Source organism: Halichoerus grypus, chromosome 5, assembly GCF_964656455.1.
Source record: "Halichoerus grypus chromosome 5, mHalGry1.hap1.1, whole genome shotgun sequence".
NCBI classification, from domain to species: Eukaryota; Metazoa; Chordata; class Mammalia; order Carnivora; family Phocidae; genus Halichoerus; species Halichoerus grypus.
Window position 1 is genome coordinate 86,102,436 of NC_135716.1, and position 25,667 is coordinate 86,128,102.

General features: G+C 42.3%; 2 protein-coding genes across 3 annotated transcripts in view; both read left to right on the forward strand.

Moving 5' to 3' along the window:
* The window catches only part of OTUD7B (OTU deubiquitinase 7B), an 82,998-nt gene that overhangs the window by 10,634 nt on the left and 46,697 nt on the right, over positions 1-25,667 (forward strand). The window contains exon 1 of one of the 2 annotated variants that reach the window (XM_036098366.2): positions 16,634-16,924. The exons of the other annotated variant lie outside the window; for it this stretch is intronic. The gene's annotated coding sequence lies outside the window, so the exon portion shown is untranslated. Of the gene's footprint in view, positions 1-16,633; positions 16,925-25,667 lie in introns of those variants that run through there. 2 annotated transcript variants of the gene reach the window in all.
* LOC118539636 (propionyl-CoA carboxylase beta chain, mitochondrial) lies at positions 10,410-12,087 on the forward strand. Its single transcript, XM_036098375.2, has one exon. It carries the CDS (start codon positions 10,495-10,497, stop codon positions 11,863-11,865), a length of 1,371 nt encoding a protein of 456 aa, XP_035954268.1. The 5' UTR covers positions 10,410-10,494; the 3' UTR covers positions 11,866-12,087.

Consider the following 25,667-nt stretch of genomic DNA (forward strand, 5'->3'; position numbering starts at 1 on the left):
GTCGTTAGTGGTTTGCAGGGTCTGTTCTAGAACCCTGGTGATAAGATGTCATTAGATGGCCTGTGGTGTCTCTTTATGCCCACAAGTCTGCTGTCTGCCCTTCCATGAGCTTTGTTTGAGGTGATGTACTGTGGCTGGTCTGAGAACCACATGAGGTACATGCTCTGCTCATGCGAGCCCGTGTGGATGCAGCTCTTCTAGACCATCCTCGTTACCAAGGGCGGAGCTGTTCCCTCAGCTAGATCAGTTAGGTGCCTTTCAGACTCAGGCATGCGACTTGATAGCATTTGTCACAGGTGAAGACTGTGGGCTAACCCTGACTCATTACTTTCATTCTGAGCTCCAGACTCAGGCTGGGAAGCAGAAGGAATAATAAAAAGAGAGGGGGTGGGGGTAGGGGGAGAGAGAGAGCCTAGATTTTTCTTCATTTTTGAATAAGAAATTGTTGTTGCTAAATGACTGGGTTAGATGGTGTATTTGGTGGCAAGGGAAAGGTCTAGAGAAATCACTCTGTCTGTAATGTTGGTGAATTTTAAATGTCCACATTCACACCTTTGTCTCCCTTCTGCCTCTCTTGGAGAAAAGCTGAGTTTGCTGACAATATGCCTATTTTAATAAATCTTACATATTTTTCAGAAGTATTATCGACTAATTAATAGATTGATTTCATCATCTGAAAAGTATTCATTGAACACCAGAGTCTGAATTCCACCAGGCTGGTGCCATCATGTGCTCTTTTCACTAAACCTGACCTGGGCTTAGTCCATGTTTGCTTATCCCATAAAAGGGAGCTCTGGGATTCAGTAAACTCAGTACAATGATTAAGGCAGGTATGAGGTGAAAGGGTCCAGTGCTACAGAATGAAATAGACTGGGCTCCTGACCTCTGATGTCATCTTCTATTTTTGGCTCTGAATTTGACTCTCGGACTTAATGACAAGAGTTTGCTTCTCTAGATTAATACTTAACCCCTGCCACACCTCTCCAAATAGAGTTTTACGCTCACCCTCTGGCTTCATTCCCTGCCCACTGCCGTGAGTAAATACCTTACTCAGGTCCTCCCTGCCCCTAGGACCCTGCCTGAGCCTGGCCTGCCTTCCTCCTCACCCCCCTTGGAAAAAAACCAGACACTGAAAGCCTTCACAATACACTACTTGATATAGCAAAATGGAACATGTTTCCTATTAAAGTATATGACCCAAAGGGGGAAAAAGAATCTGAATTACTTAAAAAAAATTGTTAGGGTTTTTTTTTTTTTTTCCTTTTGGGAGAAAGGAATATAAAAGAGTCAATTCATTTGCTATTGAATAAAAAAATCTTTTAAACTATGTACTTGGGGCGCCTGGGTAGCTCAGTCGGTTAAACATCCCGCTCTTGATTTCAGCTCTGGTCATGACCTCAGGGTCCTGGGATTGAGCCCCTGACAGGCTCGGCACTCAGCCGGGAGTCGGCCTGAGGATTCTCTCTCTACCTCTGCTCCTCCCACTGTGCGCGCACGTGTTCTCTCTCTCTCTCAAATAAATAAATAAATCTTAAAAAATATGAACTATGTACTTAAAAACTATATTAATTTTTATTTATTAGGAGACCTGCTAATGGAAGTGGGAGGAGGGAGATTGAGGCCACGCTGGGGAGAAGAGGTGGAAGGAGCAGCCCCAGCGGACACCAGAGCTCCGCCAGAGAAGGCAGCTAGAGGCCAGGAGCCACACCCTTGTTGGAATCTAGGAAATCAAGTGCCAATAATTATTTTGTTACACCAAGCATTTTTAGGGAAAGTGTGATCTTTAGATACAGATAATTATTTGATAGGGGTCTACTTGGTTTTAGAGAAAATTTTCCAGGTAAATCAGTAGCTGTAAATAAAAATCTAGGTTTGTAGTCAAGGCTTTTATTTTTTATTTTTTTATTTTTTTAAAAGATTTTATTTATTTGACAGAGAGAGAGATAGCGAGAGCAGGAACACAGGCAGGGGGAGTGGGAGAAGGAGAAGCAGGCTTCCCGCTGAGCAGGGAGCCCGATGCGGGGCTCGATCCCAGGACACTGGGATCATGACTTGAGCTGAAGGCAGACGCTTAACGACTGAGCCACCCAGGCGCCCTGTAGTCAAGGCTTTTAATCAATAGCAGAGAAGAATATTTTTCTTTTTTTTTAATTTGATGGTCAAGTTGATTTTATTAAGTGATTCATGAATCGGGCAGCATCCCATCTCGCAAGTAGAGGGGAGCTCCCACATATGTTTCCTTAAATATATAGTTCTCTAATTCCAAGCCCTTTTTATTTTAAATAGGCCCACCTCTGACATTTGTGGGGCTTGGGGCAAGAGTATAAATAGAGACCCCATATACCGTATGTCTAAATATTTAAAAGCTAACAAGTTGTTAGATAAAATATGTTTTATCCTGCCTTGACAAATATATTTTCATAATAACTTGGAAGGCCAGGTTCAAATTTAGAATTATCGGACTCCTGGGGTTGCAGCCTGGAATATGGCAGTGTGGGGTGAGCCGGCCCATTGCTGATAATGTTCACCCTCAGGAATCCAGACCCAGGGAAGAGGCCCTGGAAGCTGGCTCAGAATATTTGGACCGGGAATTCCAGACTCCCAGGTATCCAGAGGGTGCTCTAGAAAGGGTTCCTGGCCTCCGGATGTGCCTGTCTTCAGATTCTATAGACTTCTCATCCTATGGGGAGAGATAAGGCCAGAAGAAGGTCAGAATGGTGCCTTTTCAAGTTCATGGCTCAGAGTAGAGAGGCCCCTTGTATGAGCCTGAAGGTGGTATGATCTGTCACCTGGGAATCACCCTTTATAATTTCTACTTTACTACTAATCCCCTGTCCTTGTCTTTTGCCTCTTTTCTGGTCTATTGTCTCTACTCCGAACACACAGAAGCTGCCTATTGTTCTGCTCAGATACTAGTTTTACTAAATAGGACACAAGGATGGTGTCTTCCATTATTTCTCTCTTTGATTCCAATTCCCTCTACTAATTATCTGGGACCTTTCTTATTAGCAAAGTTTACCCATGGGAGGCCGGTCACGGAAGAAAGAGCGTGGGTGGCAGTAAGTCTTGGGAAGAGACACAGTGTTTTCTTTTTACTGAGGAGAAGGCCTTCGGAACTGTTCTCAGGGTTTGTGGCAGATTCCACCCCTTGGGTTGGGGGCAGTGGCCCCAGCAGCATTCCCACTTGAAGGGAGAACACTGCTTGCTGGCCACAGCTGGGGGACCAGAAACTGCATGATGGACCAGGCCTCTGAGCAGACCATTTTAAATGAAAGGAAAATGAAAAATGAATGTCAACACCATCATCACATAAGTATTTATTTGGTGGGCACAGAGCACCACACAGGGCCCCTGTCAAACTCACAGGGAGAGAGAGTAAAAAGGGAATACATACCTCTCATCAAATTGTAACCCAGGATGGTGTGAAGGTTCTGGTGAGATTCAAAGGAAACTGCCTGAAGCCCATTCTCCTGCAGGGTTAAGAGCCCCCTCCTCCACTCCAGGGATTCTGGGGGTGGGGGGACGTGGGCCTTGTGCTTTTCCTTGTTACTGATTGGTTCAATGGGTGTATCATTTCATGGTCCCTACTGTGCAATTGCTCTTTTGCATCACATTGCCCCAAGATGTAAAACAACTTCTTTCATTTTCCCCAGAAAATACTCTTCACGTAGGATATTAGCGTATGTGTTAGGCTTTGCTGAAGGCTTGGAGGCATTGGGGAAGTTTTATATTGTCGTATTGCTTGGTCCTTTCTTTCCCGTTAAAGACTCCTCATTTTCCTGACCATGGGGCTTCCCTTTTATAATTTGATTTTCCTTATTTCATTATAGCCAAGGACACATTAATGTGTCCTTCTGAATTATGGATTATCTATTTCAGTTCTCATCCTGAGACTCAGAAGAACTGACAGATGCTTGCAATGGCCACCACTCCCTTCTTCCAGTTCTGAGAGGGAAAGGAGAAAGGGAGAGGAATGTTTTCTTCGTTCTATGAATTATATCATCTCCTTTAAAAGGCAGCATCAATAGTCAGTTTTGGTTTTAAATGACAATATTTTCTCTCTCAGTTTACACAGTGGTCCCAAAGAAATCTATAATCTCTCTAAATTCTTTTAGTCCCTCAGGGATGTTTAGTACCAACCACATTTAAAATAATAGTAATACTTATTATTATAAGTATATTATAATAAATGTAATTATAGTTATAATATTTTATTTCATATGATCAGGTATTTATAACAGTAATAATTATTACAATAATTATTATTATTGGCAGTAGATAAATTTCTCTTCAAGGACAACTGAAGGCTTTCAAGCAGGGGAATGATTGACCAGACCTTAGTTTTATTTATTTTTTATTTTTTAAGATTTTTATTTATTTATTTGAGAGAGAGAACACAAGCAGGGGGAACTGCAGAAGGAGAGGGAGAAGCAGGCTCCCCGCTTAGCGGGGATCCCGATGCAGGGCTTGATCCCAGGACACTGGGATCACGACCTGAGCCGAAGGCAGACGCCCAACCGAGCCACCCAGGTGCCCCTTATTTTGTTTTTTAAAGTAGGTTCCACACCCAACGTGGAGCCCAACTCACGACCCTGAAATCAAGACTTGAGCTTAACCAACTGAGCTGCCCAGGTGCCCCAATTAGACCTTAGTTTAGGCAAGACATGAAGGGTTGTAAGAGAAGAGAGAGATTAAAGGCAAGAGAACAGTTGTGGAGTTATTTTACAGTAGTTTAGGTCAGAGGTAATGAGCTAAGATTGTGGTTGTGGAGAAAAGATGTAACAACTCAACATAGAGGTATTGACAATGGATTCAGACATTAAAAACCAAAAACAAAAAAACCAAACAACTAGCCTAGGTTTAAGCAGGGACCCTAGTAATAAGCCGAATCTGCAGTGTAATCTAACTGTAGTTTTGTGTTTGTTCAGTGGTAAGGATACCCCCTGGAATAGGCCAGAGCAACACCAACTCACTGGGTTGTGCTTCCGTGGTAAGTAACGGTCATCGGCTCTTTCTGAATGTTAGAAGCTGTTTGCTGCATAAAGGCCGGTAAATACTATTCATCTAGAGAAGGAGGGGAGGAGGAAACTAAAGATCAAAAGGAAAGTCTTGTAGGAAGTAGGAAATCAACGACAAAGTGTACTGTGTGGGTAGCAATAATCGGCTCTTTCAGCTTCTTTCAGGAATGAATGTCTGTAGTCAAAGGCCACATTGTCTTTTTATAGTCTACATCACCTTCCATCTTCCTTCCTGGATAAGGTGAAGGACATGTGTCAAGCAGAGAAGGATTTGGATTACTGAGGCTTATTCTTGCTCATGAAAGCTCCCTAAGGGTGGTGATTGTATCTTTGTATGCCTTATGCATGGTGAGCACTTAAAAATATCGACAGAATTCACTGAATTGTATTAATTCCCGTTTCGTTGAGCTTTTGTTGCTCCTGTAGAGGATCTAGACAAGAAGGCAAGCGGTCTGGTGCTATATTCAGTATCATTTACTGGCAACTAAGAGCAGAGCTGCCAATTGTGTGTGATCTCCGGCCCGGGGGAGGGGTAGAAGGGCACCACCTGCGGGGAGCTAGCCCACTTAAAAATTGTGGCAGGGCCAGCATCCCTGATTAGCGCTTGTGACCTTCATCTAACTGGGTCTCATTATTCAGCCCTTCAGTTTGCTTTCCTTTCTCTTCCCCTAGTCAATGCTTTCTTTTTAAATGTCCCTCAGGTCTTATACTTTTCTCTTAGGTGCTCCTATAGTACTTTACTCACCCATAGATCCCTCACTAGTTCTTGGTCTTGTTCCACCAATTTCTTCTGACCTTATGGTCTCATCTCTTCTTCAATTGGGAAGGTTCCCTAACACACTAGGGTAAGGTAACCTAAGTCATGGTGACATTTTTCAATTCCAGATTGTTTTCCAGCTGAAAAAACTATCATCTGTTTACTTCTCTCTGAGGAGTTGCTATGATGAGCAGGCTTGTCCAAGACCATAAGTAATGTGGGAATTAACGCTGATCATTTCAGTAACCTGGAAAGCGATAGACAGAGGGCACATCACTGAGAAAGATTCTAGTAGGTGCCAGTTAGACATAGTCACTCGATCCCAGAGCTCTCTAATGCAGGGGAAAAAAGCATATATTTATAATTTAGAAAACATTCTTAGTGTGCAGTACCTATAGAGCTCAATGTGCACCATTAGTCACATAAAAAGGGGCAGTTTGGTGCAGTTTCACATCTTCTATCGCCTGAATGTTCTGTCAGTTTCCAGTAGCCTGAATTTGGCCTGCCTCCCAGTGCTGACCTAGTCAGGGGACACAGTGACTTAGTCACTCCATTGCCCAGCCTCTCCTCACTGCCTCAGCCAATGTTTTGGCAGCCTATTTGCTTTTCCTCCAAAGCTGAGGGTGTGTCACCTGTGAGGTAGAGATGAAGCTGACCCACCTGGCTGGCATTGCAATCAGGTAAGGTTGCACTTACTGTCTTCAAAGCCTCAGGAACGGGCTTCTCTTCCTTACCTACCTGTTGCTAGGCCTCTGATGGCCAAAGAAGCCCATCCTTACATCCTCAGGGGATTTGTCAGGACCAGAATAGGAACACGCCCAATCTTGCCAAGAGCCCTTTAGATAATGTCCTAACACAGCTCTCCCGGGAACTAGCACTTGCAATAATTGAGAGCTGATAAGTCCTATTTACAACAAAGTACCTCCCGTGATCTTTAGTGCTCATAGGGCCTGGCAGCAGGGACTTTCTACCAGAGTTCCCCTAATCTCTAATGCTAGGAACCCTTTGGAAGCTGCAGGAACAAAACCGGTGTCAACTGAACTCTTCTCTCTTGCTGTTTTATTATTCCTAGGTTTTTTTCATTCGTTGATTAAATAGTTGACTTATTAGAAAGTACCTGTGAAAAACAATTCAAGGCAACTGTCAGATTCCAATTGGTAAAGACATTCATAGTTTGGGATTTCATAGGGAGTCAAAAGGAGATGATACAGGTTGGGCCTTGAACTCTAGGGAGAAAATTAACGGCCAGAGGAGAGAAAGCTGGTGGTAGCGTGGTGGTGTGCTATTACTGGCTGGCTAGTGCTAATTGCACATCTCCTTTCCAACTCCATGTTCACTGACATCACATTAGTAGCATGAAATTGTCAGGGATAGGCATATTTACACCATGGAAATTGGTAAATGCTAAAACTTGGGATTTTTTCCTCCTGGAAAGCTGGTTGTTAGTATTTACCAGCACACCACTGATGGTAAAGGATGTAGAACACAAATGTAGAGATGGAAATGGGCAAGCCATATTCTGGAGTTAGGACTAGGCTGGGGTCAGATTGTATAGGATCTTACAGGGCAGACTAAGGAATTTTGACTTTATCCTATAGATATTGAGGAGCTGTTGATGGGTTTTTATTAGTTGAGATGCTTTTGGTTACAGATAATAGAAAAACTAAATTCAAAATGGCTTAAGCAATAAGGAAGACGTGTTTTGTCATATAATAAGAATTCCAAGGAGGACTCCTCAGGGTTGGCTAATTCAGCAGTTCACCCAAGACCCGGATTCTTTTCATCTTTTTGCTCGGCCATCCTTAGTATGTCAGCTTGTCCCTTGACCAGCATAGCAGTTCCAGATCCAACAACAGTCAGCAGCAGCAGAGAGTCTTTTCTTATTTCTCTGTGTCTCTTTGTAAGAGCAAGGAAGTCAAGCATATTTTCTTGAATCTCACATTGGTCAGAACTTTATCACATGCCTAAACCAAGCACTGACAAGGGGAATGTAGCCTCATAATTGGCTTGGATCTGTCAGTGTTTCACCCATCTCCTTCCCACGCAGTCTCAACCCCTCCACTGGAGCGAATCTCTTTTGTAGCCCATAGTCACGTACAGAAGGGTGTCTACTTGAACATAATCAGGGTTCTATAAGCAAGGAGGAAAAAGGGGGATGGACATTGGTTAAGTAAACAACATGATTTTGCAGCTCTTGAAAAGAGAGAAAATATCAATGAAATATTTTAAGAAGCATAATCTTGCAATGGTACACAGACAGATAGAGGGCCTATGAATACAGAGACCCAGTTATACTATTATGAGTCTGGATGTGACTCTCTTTTTTAAAACTAGACTCCACACCCAGCATGGAGCCCAACCTGGGGCTTGAAGATATAAACCTGAGCTTAGATAAAGAGTTGGATGCTCAACCGACTGAGCCACCCAGGCACCCATTGGATGTGACTCTACTAAGAGTCTGATATGTGCTACCAAACAGTTCTCAACTGTTTGTTGAGTCAATATGTGCTATTGACAGTTCTCAACTGTCAATTCACCCATTCATTCAATATTTAATGAATGGCTACCACGGGTCAAGCACTGTGTTAGGTACTAGAGATAAAATGGTGAACTTATCTTATGAAGCTTCACAATCTAATGGATGAAGCAAATATCAATAAAATAATCCACAAGTAAATGTAAATTTATAACTTGGTTAAGTGTTACAAAGGAACCCAGGATATTTACTTTCTCTTTTTAATTAAAATTGAGGTGAAATTCACAGAGTGAAATGCATAGATCTTAAGTCTACAATTTGAGGTACATGTGTAACAGCCACCCCATCAAGATATAGAACATTTCCATCACCCTAGAAAGTTTCTTCATGCCCTCTTTCAGTTCAATCCCACTTCCCCCCATCCCCCGCCATAGGCAACCATGGTTTAATTTCTATTTTCAAGATTATTTTTGCCTCTTCCCAAATTTCTTGTCAGTGGCTTCTTTTGCTCAATGAATGATTTTGAGATTTATCCATGTTGTGTTTAAAGGGAGTTCATTTTTAAAACTTGTGTCCCATTGTTTGATCAATTTATTTGTCTATTTTTCTGCTGGTACATTTGGGATGTTTTCAGTTTGGGTCTATTGTGAATAAAGCAGTTTTTGAATATTCATGCATAAGCTTTTTGTGGACATATGTTTTCATTTCCATTGGGTAAATACCCAGGAGTGGAATTGCCGGGTAATAGGGTAGAAATGTGTTTAGCTTTAAAAGAACCAGGTATGTTAGAACTAATAAAGGAATTCAGTAAAGTTGTAAGATACAAAATAAATATACAAAAATCTGTTGCATTTCTATACACTATGAACTATCAGAAAGAGAAATTAAGAAAATCCCATTTACAATTGCATCAAAAAGAATAAAATGCTAGGAATAAATTTAATCAAGGAGGTGAAAGACCTGTACACTGAAAACTATAAGACATCGATGAAAGAAATTGAAGAAGACACAGAAAGCTATTCCATGCTCATGGAGCAGAATTAATATTATTAAAATATCTATACTATCCCCAGCAATCTATAGATTCAGTGCAATCCCTATCAAAACTCTGATGGCACTTTTCACAGAAATAGAACAAACAATCCTAAAATTTGTATGGAACCACAAAAGACCCTGAGGAGTTAAAGCAATCTTGAGAAAGAAGAACAATGCTGGAGGAATCATGCGCCCTGACTTCAGACTATATTACAAAACTATTGTAATCAAAACAGTAAGATATTGGCATAAAAAGAGACACATAGATCAGTGGAACAGAATAGTGAGCCCAGAAAGACGCCCACACATTTATGGTCAATTAATATATGACAAAGGAGGCAAGAATATGCAGTGGGGGCAAGGACAATCTCTTCAATAAATGTTGGGAAAGCTGGACAGCCACATGAAAAAGGATGAAACTAGACCACAATACACAAAATATCTTACACCATACACAAAAATAAACTCAAAATGGATTGAGGACTTGAATTTAAGACCTGAAACCATAAAACTCCTACAAGAAAACATAGGTGATAAGCTCCTTGACATCAGTCTTAATGATTTTTTGGCTCTGACTCCAAAAGTAAAGGCATCAAAAGCAAAAATAAACAAGTGGAACTACATCAAACTAAAAACTTCTGCAAAGCAAAGGAAATCAAAATCATCTCTCCAATAAGGGGTTAGTGTCCAAAATACATAAAGAACTTATACAATTCAATAGCAAAAAACCAATCTGATTGATAAATGGGCAGAGGATTTGAACAGACATTTTTTCCAAAGAAGACATGCAGATGACCAACAGACACATGAATAATTGCTCAACGTCAGTAATCATGAGGGAAATACAAATCAAAACCACAGTGAGAGGCGGGGAAAACGACGATAAGCACCATTGTGCTTTACTACTCTCCACTTTGCTTCTGGATTTTTAGAGGGAGCTGGCTGGGTCCCAGATGACTCACCACTTAACATCTATAAACTTTTGGACTAGTTACTTAATCACTAGGAGTCAGTTTACTTTAAGAAGAAGATAGTAGTACTTCTCCCCTCACAATCTTATCGGTAGAGCTACGGAAGCGATGATAGGCACTTAATTAGGAAAAAAAAATCTGTTTATTCTTCTCCTGCCCCGTGAAACCGTGGGAAAGCTAACCACCAGAGAGCGGATCAGTCTTTTGCTGGACCCTGGCAGTTTTGTTGAGAGTGACATGTTTGTGGAACACAGATGTGCAGATTTTGGAATGGCTGCTGAGAAGAATAAGTTTCCTGGAGACAGTGTGGTCACTGGACGGGGCCGAATCAATGGAAGATTGGTTTATGTCTTCAGTCAGGATTTTACAGTTTTTGGAGGTAGTCTGTCCGGGGCACATGCCCAAAAGATCTGCAAAATCATGGACCAGGCCATGACAGTGGGGGCTCCAGTGATTGGACTGAATGACTCCGGGGGAGCACAGATCCAAGAGGGAATAGAGTCTTTGGCTGGCTATGCAGACATCTTTCTGAGGAACGTCCTGGCATCTGGAGTCATCCCTCAGATTTCTCTGATCATGGGCCCGTGTGCTGGTGGGGCTGTGTATACCCCTGCTCTAACTGATTTCACGTTCATGGTAAAGGACACCTCCTACCTGTTCATCACTGGCCCGGATGTTGTGAAGTCTGTCACCAATGAGGATGTTACTCAGGAGGAGCTTGGTGGTGCCAGGACCCATACCACCATGTCAGGTGTTGCCCACAGAGCTTTTGAAAATGATGTTGATGCCTTGTGTAATCTCCGGGAGTTCTTCAACTACCTGCCCCTCAGCAATCAGGACCCAGCTCCCATCTGCGAATGCCATGATCCCAGTGACCGTATGGTTCCAGAGCTTGACACAATTGTCCCCTTGGAATCGACCAAAGCCTACAACATGGTGGACATCATACACTCTGTTGTTGATGAGCGAGAATTTTTTGAGATCATGCCCAATTATGCCAAGAACATCGTTGTTGGTTTTGCAAGAATGAATGGGAGGACCGTTGGAATTGTTGGCAACCAACCTAAGGTGGCCTCAGGATGTTTGGATATTAATTCATCTGTGAAAGGGGCTCGTTTTGTCCGATTCTGTGATGCATTCAATATTCCACTCATCACTTTTGTTGATGTCCCTGGCTTTCTGCCTGGCACAGCCCAGGAGTACGGAGGCATCATCCGGCATGGTGCCAAGCTTCTCTACGCATTTGCTGAGGCAACTGTACCCAAAGTTACAGTCATCACCAGGAAGGCATATGGTGGTGCCTATGATGTCATGAGCTCCAAGCACCTTTGTGGTGACATCAACTATGCCTGGCCTACAGCAGAGATTGCAGTCATGGGAGCAAAGGGTGCTGTGGAGATCATCTTCAAAGGGCATGAGAATGTGGAAGCTGCTCAGGCAGAGTATATCGAGAAGTTTGCCAACCCCTTTCCTGCTGCAGTGAGAGGATTTGTGGATGACATCATCCAGCCTTCCTCTACACGAGCCCGAATCTGCTGTGACCTGGATGTCTTGGCCAGCAAGAAGGTACAGCGCCCTTGGAGGAAACATGCAAATATTCCATTGTAAATGAATCAAAGGATAATAAACCAAGAGCCAATTACTGCCTGGCCATTCATACCCATCCCTGCCTTTTGCAATCACGATACCTGGAAATATAAATACCAGTAATTACTTGAAATGGCTGTTTATTAAATTCTAGGAAGATTTCATTTATGCCTTACTGTAAAATTATCTGCTTTATTAAAAATTTGTTTTAACTGGTAAAAAACAAAAAACAAACAAACAAAAAAAAAAACCACAGTGAGCTATCCCCTCACACATGTTAGAATGGTTATCATCAAAAAGAAGAAATAACAAGTGTTGGCGAGAATGTGGAGAAAAGGGAACCCTTGTGCACTGTTGGTGGGAATTTGAATTAGTGGAGCCAGTATGGAAAACAGGATAGAGGTTCCTTAAAGAATTATAAATAGAACTATTTATAGTTCTATTTATATATTTCTATATATTTATCTATTTCTGTATAGGATGATCCAGCAATTCTAGTTTTGGGTATTTACCTGAAGAAAATGAAAACACTAATTCAAAAATATATATGCACCCCATGTTAACTGCAGCATTATTTACCATAGCCAAGCACATGGTAACAACCTAAGTGTCTATCGATAGATGAATGGATAAAGAAATTGCAGTATACATATATGTGTGTGTGTGTGTGTGTGTGTGTACACACACACAAACATGTTTTATATATAACATATATATATTGGAACATTATTCAGCCATAAAAACACGCAATCTTGCCATTTGTGCCAACATAGATGGAATTTGAGGGCATTATGCTAAGTGAAATAACTCAAAGACAAATACTGTATGATTTCACTTATATGTGAAATCTAAAAACAAAACAAAACAAAACAAACCCAAACAAACAAAACAAAACAAAGAAACAAAAAAGCTGAACTCATAGACACAGAGAACAGATTGCTGGTTGCCAGAGGAAAGGAGTGTGTGGGGGGACACAACAGGTGAAGGGGGTCAAAAGATACAAACTTGCAGTTATAAAATAAGTAAGTCCTGGGGGTATAATGCAAAGCATAGCAACTACAGTTAACAACACTGTATTGCATATTTGAAAGTTGCTAAGAGAGTCTTAAAAGTTCTCATCACAAGAAAAAGATTGCAACTATGGTAATGGATGTCTACTAGACTTATTGTGGTGATCGTTTCACAACATACACAAATATTGAATCATTATGCTGTACAACTGAAGCTGATATAATGTTGTATGACAATTTTATACCTAAAAAAGAAAAAGAACTGTGGATATTTATTTTATTTATTTATTATTAAAGATTTATTTGTTTATTTGAGAGAAAGAGAGAGAGCATCAGCAGGGAGAGGGGCAGAAACAGAGGAAGAGGAAGAGAATCTCAAGCAGACTCCCTGCTGAGCAGCGCCGGATGTGGGGCTCGATCCCACAACCCCGAGATCATGACCTGAGACAAAATTCAGAGCCGATGCTCAACCAGTTGAGCCACCCAGGTGCCCCAAATTGTGTATATTTAAAAAAATATTTAGGGGCACCTGGGTGGCTCAGTCGGTTAAGCAGCTGCTTTCAGCTCAGGTCATGATCTCAGGGTTCTGGGATGGAGCCCCGCATTGTGCTCCCTGCTCATTGTGGAGCTTGCTTCTCCCTCTCCCTCTGCCTGCCGCTCTGCCTGTCTGTGCTCTCTCTCTGTGTCTCTGTCAAATAAATAAACAAAATCTTTTAAAAAAAATTTTAGACTCTTGGTTTTCAATCCCCAAAATTCTCAGTCTGAGGTTCCTAGGCACATATAGTACGCTGTTTTGAAACTCCACAGAACCCATGGTTTAAATTACAGTGGTGGTAGTGAAAAGGAAGTTATTTTGGTTTGGTTTTCTGTTCCACCACAAAAGCATATAAATGCAACAATTACTATTTTTTTTTTCTTTTTTCCTGGTTAGCTGCAAAATAGCTTTCTCTGAACATTTCCCCTTACTCTATCCATTAGCTGGTGTTGAAATAGTCGCTCCTTTTAGTTTTTCTGGTGAAATGCAAAGTTCCATTTTTTTCCCTGCTCTTGCTTAAAGTGAAATGAAAACTCAGGGAACTCCTTGGAGCATCCCTTCAGATTGCTAAAATGAGTAAACAAAAACAGGCCTTAGGATGGAAGAGAACATAGTACTGAATGACAGATGACGGTGTGTTGCTGGTACACTGGTAGAATTTTCTGTGCTGCTCTTTCTTTCTTTCTTTCTTTTACTATTCTTTTACCTGGCAGCAAAAAATAATCAGCTGTGTTCTGGCAACTGACAGCGACATCAGACAGCTGCTTCTGAACATTCAGCATAGTGACAGCCCAAATGGTTGCAGATCACTACAGAAGAGGTCCCCAGTTTCTAGGCAGAGAAACTGACACATAGGAATAGGAAGGGAGTCACTTAATGGCTTAGGGGCTGGCTGAGCTGGGACCAGAATCCAGGTGGCTTGGCTCCCAGCCTGGCTGACCACACTGCTACCCACATAGCCTGGGCTGACCCAAAACAAGCAGCCCATTGAGCAATTGCACAAACAACAATGAGTGATGGATGGTCAGAGCAAGAAACAGGCACAAAACAACTGCAACCCCATCCCTTCCTGGCCCCTAAATTTCCAGGCAAGCCTGTAAATTTGTGGTTACTTAATTGAGTTTGGCCCAGCTTTCAAATTTGGAAACTTTTTGTGGTCACTGCCAAAAGTAAGAGTCTGCCTTGTAATGAGGGTGGAGAGTGTCTTTGAACTCCGTACCTGGTTCTAATAAGGTGGTGGTAGTGGAGTTAAGACTGGAAAGACACAGTCAACAGATTAGCGAAATCTCGTCCTGGGAGGGCTTTGGTGAAACAAGATAACTTTAGATTTTTTAGGCTCCTCATCTGTGGATCTGTTCTCCTACCTCAGATTTAGCTAGCAAGGGGTGGTTGTGATCAATGGAGTTCAGTTAGAATCAACTTAGATGACCAAGTCTCATTTTACCCTCTTCCTCAAATTTGCCACTGAACAGTAGCCCAAATTTGCAGTCCCCCGATGCTTGAAGCCCAGGCCAAATGGTTCTGCTTTCCAACTTGTACTGTTGGTCCTGGGTGTGCCTCCTGCAAGGCAGTCTGACCTGCTTGGCCTTGGTATGGCCTTAGCCCAGCCCTAAATCAACTCTCAATCTTGGGTGTCCCCAGGAGATATAGCTGCCTGTCTAGGCAGTTTCCTGTTTCAGATGTCCATTTTCTAGTCCTGACCTGGATAATTCCAAAATGTCTACGTTCCACCCTTCCCATTTAGAAACTGAGGACCTCGGGGCGCCTGGGTGGCTCAGTCGTTAAGCGTCTGCCTTCAGCTCAGGTCATGATCTCAGGGTCCTGGGATCGAGCCCTGCGTCGGGCTCCCTGCTTGGCGGGAAGCCTGCTTCTCCCTCTCCCACTCCCCCTGCTTGTGTTCCTGCTCTCGCTGTGTCTCTCCCTGTCAAATAAATAAATAAAATCTTAAAAAAAAAAAAAGAAAGAAACTGAGGACCTCAGGAAGTACTGAGGGGAAAAGTTGACTGTGGTACAGTATTTGTTGGGCACAATTTAGACAATAAACATTTTTAATATGCAGATCAGGTGCCACAATGTTAGGAATCTGAATTAAAATTTAGGCTTTCTTGGGGCGCCTGGGTGGCTCAGTCATTAAGAGTCTGCCTTCGGCTCAGGTTATGATCCAGGGTCCTGAAATCGAGCCCCATGTCCGGCTCTCTGCTCACTGGGAAGCCTGCTTCTCCCTCTCCCGCTCCCCCTGCTTGTGTTCCCTCTCTCGCTGTCTCTCTCTCTGTCAAAATAAATAAATAAAATCTTTAAAAAAAAATAAAATTTAGGATTTCTTTGGTCAGGTTATAGCAGGGGCTGGCCCCATTTTGTGTTTGATTAAATGGCTCTTCTTACTAGAAGTAGCCCACATTCTCCTAATTTTTATTTGTTCATTCAATAAATATGGAAGGTCTGCTATATGCTGAAGTTTATGTTCTCATAGCCATAGCCCACTGTTACTCACATAGCACACATGTGAGTTCTGTTTTATATAATATAGTTTCATGTATTTTACTAAAGTGTAAGATCCCTGATGCCTGGAATTATGTCTTATTCATTTCTGTGTCACCAATATCAGTACCTTGCACATAGTACGGACTCAATAAATATTTGAATTGAATTATGCTGTAATGCTGTTAAAAGGCATTAATAAAAACAGCGATACTTAACTTTTTTCGATTGGGCTAAGGCAGACATGTCATCATTATGCAAGTAAGTATTGAGTGTTAACAGAGAAGGGTATGTTCACTTCACGAGTGACGGAAGAAGACTGCAAACCTGGGTGGAGACTCGGCCTGGGAGAAGCATTGTTAATTTTCCTCTGGTCAGTCTAGAATGACCGCGAAGAGTAGCTAGAATTTCAGTCTTCTCATTCGAAAGTATTTTCACCCCTCACTTTTCCAGAACTACCCGCCTTTTTCTGCTTCTTCCCAAAGGGCTATAGCCAACTGACTCTACCTCAAAGTCTCAAGAGCCCCCTCTGTACCCCTCCAGCTTCGGTTCAAGAACTCTCCAGATCAGAGGCCTTAAGAACACTGGCCAGGAAAACACGGGGTCACGCGCGGGGCAGGCGCCAAACCGGCCGCAGCCAGGGGAGCGGCGCTAAAAGCGGGGCTGCTACGGGGCGGGGCCGGCAGGAGGAGGCCTGGGGGCGGCTTAGGTGTCACCACCAACCCGCTCCGGCCGGAAACTGGCGCTAGTTTCCGGCCGGACGGCCGAAAGCCACCGATCCTGAACCAGCCGCCTGAGTCGGAGTGGCGACGGGGTGTGGAGCAGGCAAAAAGCCACTGGGGGAGGCCAGTCCTGATCAGTGCCGTCTGGCTCCAGCTCCTGATCCTGTGCGGAGCAACAGCCGCGGTCGCAGTCTCCGCCACCGCCTCCGCCTCCGCCTCCATCGTCGTCGGGGGAGGGGCCAGCCGGACCCCGGGGTCACAGCCGAGGAATGAGGAGAGGCGGCCGGGCCCCGCGCTCCGCCCCGGCCTAGGGCCTTGCCCCGGGAGCCGCGAGGGTAACGGAGCCCCCTGCCCTGTCACCCTCCCCCCGTCTGCTCCCGTCCCTCCCGCCTCTTCAGACTCCCAAACTCTGACCCTCTGATCTCCACTGTCCCCCTTCTCCTTTCTGATTATATTTCTCCCAGAGCCACTGCCTCCCGGCACCCCCTGCACGCCCCGACTGTGCCTTGCTTCGTCCCGACCTTCTCCCCGTTACTCCTCCCTTTCACCTGCGTCCCGCGTTCCTAGCCCCCACCCCCGTTCCCGGCCTCCCTTCCTGAGCTGTGCTGGGCAGTTTGGACGGTCCCCCCCTTGTCAGCGAGACTTTCGGGGAGGGGTGGTGGAGTTTTAAGGTGGTTCAGAGTGCAGGCTACCCCCTGCCCGTCCTACCCCCACAGTAGGATAAAGTTCATTGTAAAGTCTCAGTATAAAAGTACAACGAAAAGAAAACAAGCTTGTTCTCCCCTATAGGTAGCCAAACTGAGGTGCGTCCAGTAATGGAGGAAGGGAGCGAAAAAGTGTGTGTGTGTGTGAGAGAGAGAGAGAGAGATTGATTCTAGGGCAGGCTTATGAACTTTAGAAAAAAGAAAAGTTGCCATGAGCCGATGGAAACTTTAGAAGCTGCTGATGAGTAAGCCGGGGTCTGCGTGATCTCACTCCTCTTCTCATAATTACTAGGTTAACGGTGTGGCTCCGGTCGGGATGGAATGGGATTTGTTTACTGGGCCGGCGTATTTTTAGCTTGTCGGCTCACAAGGACCAGAGCTCTGAGTCTCTCTGAGTCTCCCTGAGTCTCCCTGAGTCTTTTTCCGTCTCCCTCCCCCACTCCCTCCCTCTCGTCTAGGTAGTCTGTCTAACCTAGGCGGTTCCTCTGGGCACGATACAGATACAGAAATTAAGTTGAAAGAAGTGGACTGGTGAAATTTTATGTAAAAGAGTCTCCCCACACTTTTCAGGGGGGTTCCTTTTCATAAATGCAAAAGCAAGAATTAGCAGGACTTTGACTTTTTTTTCCCTCATATTTTTATAACTGTGTAAAATGCTTTTGAGAACAACCAGAAGCTGGTAATTTTTCAGTCTTTGGCTTGTCATACTGCATATTTAGGAGGTCCTTGAGGAGGTTGGATCCCTTTGTCTTTCAGAATCTATTTCTAAGGTAGAAAAGGATAAGAAGAGGTAGTGGTAAGGCTAGCCCAAAAAGATAGATAGCAAATCCCAGATTTTTGAAAAACATTTAGAAAATTTCTTTCCTAGTGAACGAGGCTGCATTCCTCTTGGGGTGGAGAAGACAGCAGGAACTTATGCCGGGTGACTAGGGACACTCAGACTTCTAATTAACCATTTGCTGTGCATAATTTACAAATGAATACATTATAGGCAAACAATTATACTCTTTGTCCTCATTGTTCTTCTGAACAGTTCTTTTAAAGTTTAGGAGCCAACCTGCTGTGCTAGTCTATTGATATTTTGAAAGCTGAACAGCACTGTAAAATAAATGAAATTGATGTTGCTCATCTGGAGTGTGAATACCAGTCTTGTTCTAATTTCCACTAGCTACCCCGCATGCCGCAGAGCACCTCCCTGAGTAAGTGGCCAGTTACTATGTACTTAGTGATCGCAAATGAATACAAATGTTAGCTCATGCTAGGAATAATTGAGAAGGTAAATATGCTGAAAAGATCTTCCAAAACTGAAATAGATTATTTTTTGATTTTTTTTCCATTTTGGATTATCAGCACCTTTCTGCTGATGATTATCCATTAACATGAATAATTTAGAATTGAACAGAAATCCACTTTGGGCATTAAGCATCCAAACAGGAAGGAAAGATGGAAGGAAGATAATTTCCAAACTATTACTAATTTTTTGTTGTTGCCTGACTTGACTTATCCCTTTCATTTAATGCCAGAGACTCCTTTGTGGAAAAAAAATGTAAACCTTTGCCAGGGAAAGGGCTGTCTGCTGACTTGTATAAGGCAGGCTGAACAGTAATGAATGGTAATTGTTAGTTGGACTTGGTGGAGTTAGGTCACCAACAACTTGGAAATATTCCTGAAGCTTTACTTCCTTAATCTACTTCTGGGGACCCCTGTTGAAAAAAGATTTGATTTGGAGGGTAAAACCAAATTTTTAAAAATCAGAAACGCCTTCCCAGAGTCTGTTGACTATTAATAATTGTTTTAATTTGTGTGTCGGTTGATGCCAATATTAGTGATGTCTGGGAAATTCTATTTATATCAATGAGATAAATTAGGGAAGATTTTGGAATCAGCAAAATTGGAGGCTGTGGATTAGAGTCATAAAGAGGCATGAGCTATGGAGTTAAATAGAACTTGGTTCAAATCTTGATTATGGCATTACTATGTGACCTTGGACAATTTACTTCTCCATCCTTATTTATAAAATATGTATGAGCATCCAAGCAAATGAAGTAGTTATTCTTTGTTAGGAGTATAAGAAAAGAAAAGAGCTTCCAGGCAGAAAATGTATTTATTTCTATTTATATCACCTTCCCCTACATTCATTATTTGGTGCCTGGTGGGGTGGGAATTGAAGCAGTTGAATAAGTAAGAATAAGCCTACGGCAGCCTAATAGTCTAGCACTATTCCTATTTCTCAGAAGGGGTTGTTTGGGGTTTGAGATTCAATATATGTGACCAAGTAAATCATGATGGAGTAACAGTATTAAAAATAAAATTTCAGATTGTTATGGGGGCACTAAGGGCCAGTTGTAAAGTTTTCGAGCTTCTCAAGGATGCTTAAGCATGCTAGGATCCTGGCAGATCCTTGTGAGGCTCCTTGTAAGGAGTACCTCCTCTTTGACCCCAGACATTCATCCCATCAAGGGAAGATCCTGAGACAGTGCTTTGAAGTGTGGCTTCAGCAGTGTCTTCCCTGTGGAAACTTAGGAGCTATGAAATCTTCTCAACAGGCCCTGATAAATTCAGATAATTAAAATCTGTATAACTGGAATATGGATGCAGGGCAGTTTTATGAATGCCTAAATTCAGTTGATTTTTTAATATGATAGAAGAAAGTTTTCTTGTCTTTTTTTTTTTTTAAGATTCATGTATTTATTTGAGAGAGAGAGTGTGAGCATGAGTGGGAGTGGCAGGGGGAGAGGGAGAGAGAATCTCAAGCTGACTCCACGCTGAGCACAGAGCCTGACGCGGGGCTCGATCTCACAACGCTGAGATCATGACCCGAGCTGAAACCAAGAGTCAGATGGTCAACTGACTGAGCTACCCAGGTGCCCCTGTTTTTGTTTTTTTGTTTTTTTTTTAAGTAAGGAATCCTTGCTGAATAATGATTGAACACTCTTGCCGATGAAGCTGTCTCCAAGCTCCAGTGACAGGCTTTGGAAAGATAGAAAAGATATAAAAACAAGTGTCCTTGCTCTTGGGACAGGGGTAGGGTTGTGGAAGGTGGTGTATATAAATGGGAAGGCACACTGTTATAAGCTTTAACATTAGGACACAGCATATAAACAAAACCAAGTTCAGTGTGCTACAAATGGAATATGTAAAGGCTAGGAAACTTGTGAAGTAACAGAGTCTGTGAAATTAATTAGGGAAGACTTCTGAATCAGCAAAATTTGAAATGGACTTGGAGGCTGTGGATTAGAGTCATAAAGAGGCATGGCCAATGGAGTTAGGTAGACCTTGGTTAAGTCTTGACTATGTGATTTGGACAATTTACTTGTCCATCCTTATCTATGAAATATGTGTGAGCATTCAAGTAAATGAAATAGCTATTCTGTGTTAAGAGTAAAAGAAAATATAAGGTCTTCAGGCAGAAAGTATAGAATGTACAGTGTGCAGTGATGGTATGAATGACTAAGTTGTGTTTGTTGGGGGAATAAATGAGAGGGACTGGAGAGAATGTGGGTGGTCAAGTCATGGGTAGAACAGGCAAGAGGGTGGAGGGGACTCAGAGGCCAGACTCTGTTGGGTGTTGATGGAAGGGTCAATAGAGTCATTGTAGATCCTTGAACAAAGGATGGATTTAATGAGAAGTAGTGAGCCTTCTGGTCCAGGAACTCAGGGGCAAGGAGTCAGGCAGGCACCGGTACACTGTAACTCTTTGGTTTCTCTTCTGGACCATCTTGGCCTAAAGGGATCACCCAGGAGACATAGGATTTCTTGTAGAAGTTTTTGTATTCACACACCTTACTCACCTTACTCACTATGCTGAGCTCTGTTTGTGTCTGTCTCACATAGCCTGTGGGCTGTGGCTGCATTATCCTCAAGAACTTAATGGTAAGGACAGTATCATGTTTTAAGTGCATTTACCTTTCAGTTATCTCTGGTATTGTAGGGTATAGTAGTATAAGTAATTCAGAATTTAGTATTAAAATTTCTTGGTTTGAAAATGCATCATTTTTTTAAGCCAGATTTATTTTAATGTTTTGAGGATCATACTGATGTTGAAATGAATTTGCATTTCTAAGCCTATATTACCTGATGGTGAGGAGGGTATACTGTTGGTGAAGAACAGTCAAACTTGGTTTAAAGATTATGCCTCAGAAATCCTGTAAATTGGATAATCCATTTATGGATAATTAAGACTGGATGATATGAGGATGTTAACGAAGACCAGTTTCTTTTCAAAATCTGTACAGGTCCAATGTGGCCACTTGGGCTGTTTGCCTTATGCCTAAGTGATTTATAGATGATGCCTATGTTGTAGTTAGAATGAGTCTTTACTCACAGTATCTGGAGGAATCCTATTGTGTTATGTTGCATTGTTGAAGATGAAGGTGGCTTTTTCAGAGGACTTGGGCTTTGTAGAGGCTCTTCCAGATAGTAGCTCTGCTAAAAAACTGTCAGGTTTTTTTCCTCCTGAACTAAAGTTGTTTGAAAATATGGCCAATTAAAAAAAAAAAAAAAAAGGAATGGGGAGCAGTGTTCACATTTAATAAACAAAGGATCACATGCTTGTTCTTCCAACCTTGTTCTTTCAGTTGACTTGTTTTCCTTCATCCCTGCCTACCCCCTACCTTCTCACAGTCATTACCAAACTATGTGCTTATGATGTCATGAGCACAGGATTATTATTTACCTCTTGAGTCAGGAGATTGTAGTATTTTTGAGTGGAAATCAGAGGTGGAAGTCAGGAATCTTAATTTATACAGTTTAGTTCAGGATAATTTTCAACTGTGTTTTTTAGGATTATGTCTTATCTTTTTATTTCTCTAAGAAATAGTTTTGGATAGGAAAAATTACTATATTATTTTTGGTGACCTGCTTTGAGTTCAGTTTTATGCTAGTTATTGTGGAGGACTAGGAAAAATGATGATTTTGTGCCCTTGAAGAGTTTACTGTCTAGTTGGGAGTAAGGAGTATGGGAAGGAGTGAATACCCATTGAACCTCCATTATGCCAGACAAATAAAACAAAGAAAATGAGAAATTATATTATTGATTGCATAGTATAGACTTCATACCATATGTATTTGGGGAGAAAAGCACTCAGGTAGTTATGAATGCTATCACAAAGGAATTGTAACTTATTCCAGATCTGAAAAAAATAAAATTGTATCAGGTACAAGGGGTGAAGATGAAGCAAATAGCAACAACAACAAAATCATTTCATTTTGGAGCTGAGAGCGATCAAGCAAAAGCCTGGACCAGGCTTGGGTGTTCTTGGGGCAGTGATGAGACTGACCTGAGTAGCAGTGAATAGTAATGGAAGAGGTGGTTTGGTTGGTTTGGAGCTATGTTTTAGAGGGGTCTTAAGAGGCAGGCTTATAAGTTGAGATTTTAAATGATAGAAAATAGTGAACCACTGTGAATTTTTGAGGAGGATAGTAATATGATGATAGTAGGAAACAGGTGGGCTGGGAGGGAAGGGGGATTGGCTCCTGGGGTGTATGAGGTGATGAGACCTGAGCTAGAGTTGTTGGGGGGGGTGGGATAAGGAGAGAAAGAGGGGGAAAAAAGATTTTGAAGGAAAAATTAAAGTCAGTGAGGACTGGATGTAGCAGATGAAGGAGAGTGATCCATCAAGTATGACTATGACATTGTAAGCTTGGGTTTCTGAGACACTGAGATAAGGAAGTTGGGAAGGTTTCCTCATTTTTTAGGGGAATTTGATGAGTTCAGTTTGAGAGGTATTGGATATGAAGTGGGAATGAAACGCCCAAGAGAATGAAGTGGGAATGAAATGCCCAAGAGAAAGCTGATCCATTTGTCAGAGATGAACCTGAAGCTGGTAGAGAGTAGAGGCAGAGGTTAATACTTTTGGAAGTGTGGTTTTGTGGTTCATCAGCATGGATGTGGTAGCTGTAGCCAAGGGAATGAATAAGCTCTCTGAAGATTAGAGTTTAGGGAAAGAGCAAAAGGCTGGAGATGGTGGTAGTGATAAACACTATTCTGTACTCTTCGGGCCATCTTAATTGACTTCTTCCTTATCCTTTCTTGTTTTCTGTTCCTTTCCTCCCAATGCCAGCAAACATCCCTTGAATGTCTCTTACCTTGTAAGCACTGTTTTAGGCACTGAGGAAACAGATGAGTCAGACAAGGTTTCTACCTGCAAGGAGTTACGGGTCCAGGGGGAGGAGACAGATGCATAAATATATAGATGTCATGAAGTGTGGTAATTGTTGCCATAGAAGAATGTAGGGGGGATAGTAGGGGCCTAAAGGTCAGTTCTGCCTTGGGCATGCAGAGGTTGGAAAGTGCCTCCCAGAGGAGATGACATTTGAGATGAGTCTTGAAAGATGAGTTAAGGGTGTACCCTACAGAAGATAGGGAGAAGTACACTCCAGGCTGAGAAAACAACATGAACAAAAGCTTAAAGGAACGAAACAGCCCGACTTCTTCAGGTAACTTTTAAGTAATGATTGTGGCTGAAGGACAGGGTTGGAGGGCAGGGATGAGGCTGGAGAAGTAGGTAAGGCTGATCATGCGCAGCTTTAGTTTGTGCTGCAGTATGATGAGCATTTCAGGGTTTTTAAGCATGGGGGGGGATGTAAATTTCACGTTGTAGAAAGATTATTTTGTCAGTGGTGTAGGGGGGTTACATTGGAGAAGAACAGAGCAAAAGGCTTTTTAAATACCTTTATTATGCTTAACGGTAACGCATTTCTTATTAAGTGATCGTGTTTGTAGACTCATGGAATCAGAGAACTACAGGGACTGTTTCTTAGTCACCCATTCATTTTCAAAGGGCATACCTGAGATTTACTCAGGATCACAGAAGTAGTTTTGTGATAGCTTCGTCTGGAATTCAATCTCCAGTGGCTATAATGTGGTTGGAGGTTAATAAATGTCATTTCACCTCTCTGATTCTCTCAAGTCCCATTCCAGTGTTTGTTACATTCTGCCACACTGCATTGTGCTAGAAGACATTCCCTCCCATTGTCGTTTTTTACCAGTCCGAAGTGAACAGTGGCATTTTCCCAGGTCTGACTGAGGAAGATCTGCCCTGAGAGTACCTCAGGGAATAGGGACTTCTGACCTGAGGCAGTTGGGTGCCCTGGAGTGGAGTGAATAGGATGTTAGGATTATTCATCTGAGGTAATGATGCAGTTGTAGAAGAATGTCAAGGTATTTGTTTTACTGAGTGTGCAGATGTAATTATCTCTCTTGCTAAATTCCCTTCAAGTTCTTTTCTTTTAAACTTAATTTTAAATTGTGCCAATGAAACTTTGGTAGAAGAAATAGGCTTGGATAAATTGGTTACCCACAAAAAGGATATTTATCTAAAAAGACCAGATTTATCATTATACTTGTATTCTAAATCTTCCTTTCCTGTGTTTTTAATTTTGCTGGGTTTTTATAATTTTTTTTTTAAATTTTTTTAAAGCAAGCTCTAGGCCCAACGTGGGGCTTGAACTCATGACATCTAGATCAAGAGTTGCATGCTCTACTGACTGAGCCAGGCAGGTGCCCCTTCACTGGGTTTTTGTGAAGGGAAATTGTTTGGGTTTAGAGTGCTAACTGAGAGTTTGGGTTTTGTGTTTTAGTCATTTTGCTGGAGAAGAACAGGACAGGATAGGAGGATATCTTAAGAGGTTCTTAGACTCCCCTGGGGAAAGTTGGGACACATGGGGATGTGGAAGGATGGGTACCTTCCATTGATAAGTCTTCCTCAAAACTTAACTGAGTTGTGATTTCTTTACTCTTTTCTCTGGGTTCTGTCCACGTCTTCTCCAGAAACGGGCCTTGGTTTGGAAACTGTCCACTTTAGCAGAATTGCCAATTTTTAATTCTTTGTCAAGTGGGCAAGGGTACATTTTGTTTTTGTTTGTGAGTGTTTGGGGGAGAGTGGGGGAGAGAGGAGGCATAGCATAACTACTCACAGTGAGTCTTTATCTGAATTCCTATGTAACTGGAAGTTTCCTTGGCTTTTTTGAGGGGGAGATGACTTGGTTACACTGGCATTTATGTTGTGTGGGATCGTGGTCGTCACTTCCCTCGGATATCTGATTTAAGATGGCAATAAAAACTTGTTTCTTGTCCTTATCTGTCAGCCTTCGCCCCACCCTGTTCCTGAGTGCCTTCTGTGCACGCTCTGAGGGATATGAAGAATCCTGTTCAGTTGAGAGCTGAACTAACCAAGTGTTCCCTGAAAGTTTAGGGAAACTATCTTGCTCCTGACTATTATTTTTGGGTTAATGATTCCACTGTTTTTCCAGTCACCTGGCCCTTTCTTAATCTTAAAATTTTGAATAATGAGATATTTTGAATATTTAGAAAAGTCCAGGGCAAAAAAATCCAAGACATTTTTAAGTCCATAACCCAAATTTAATGGATGTT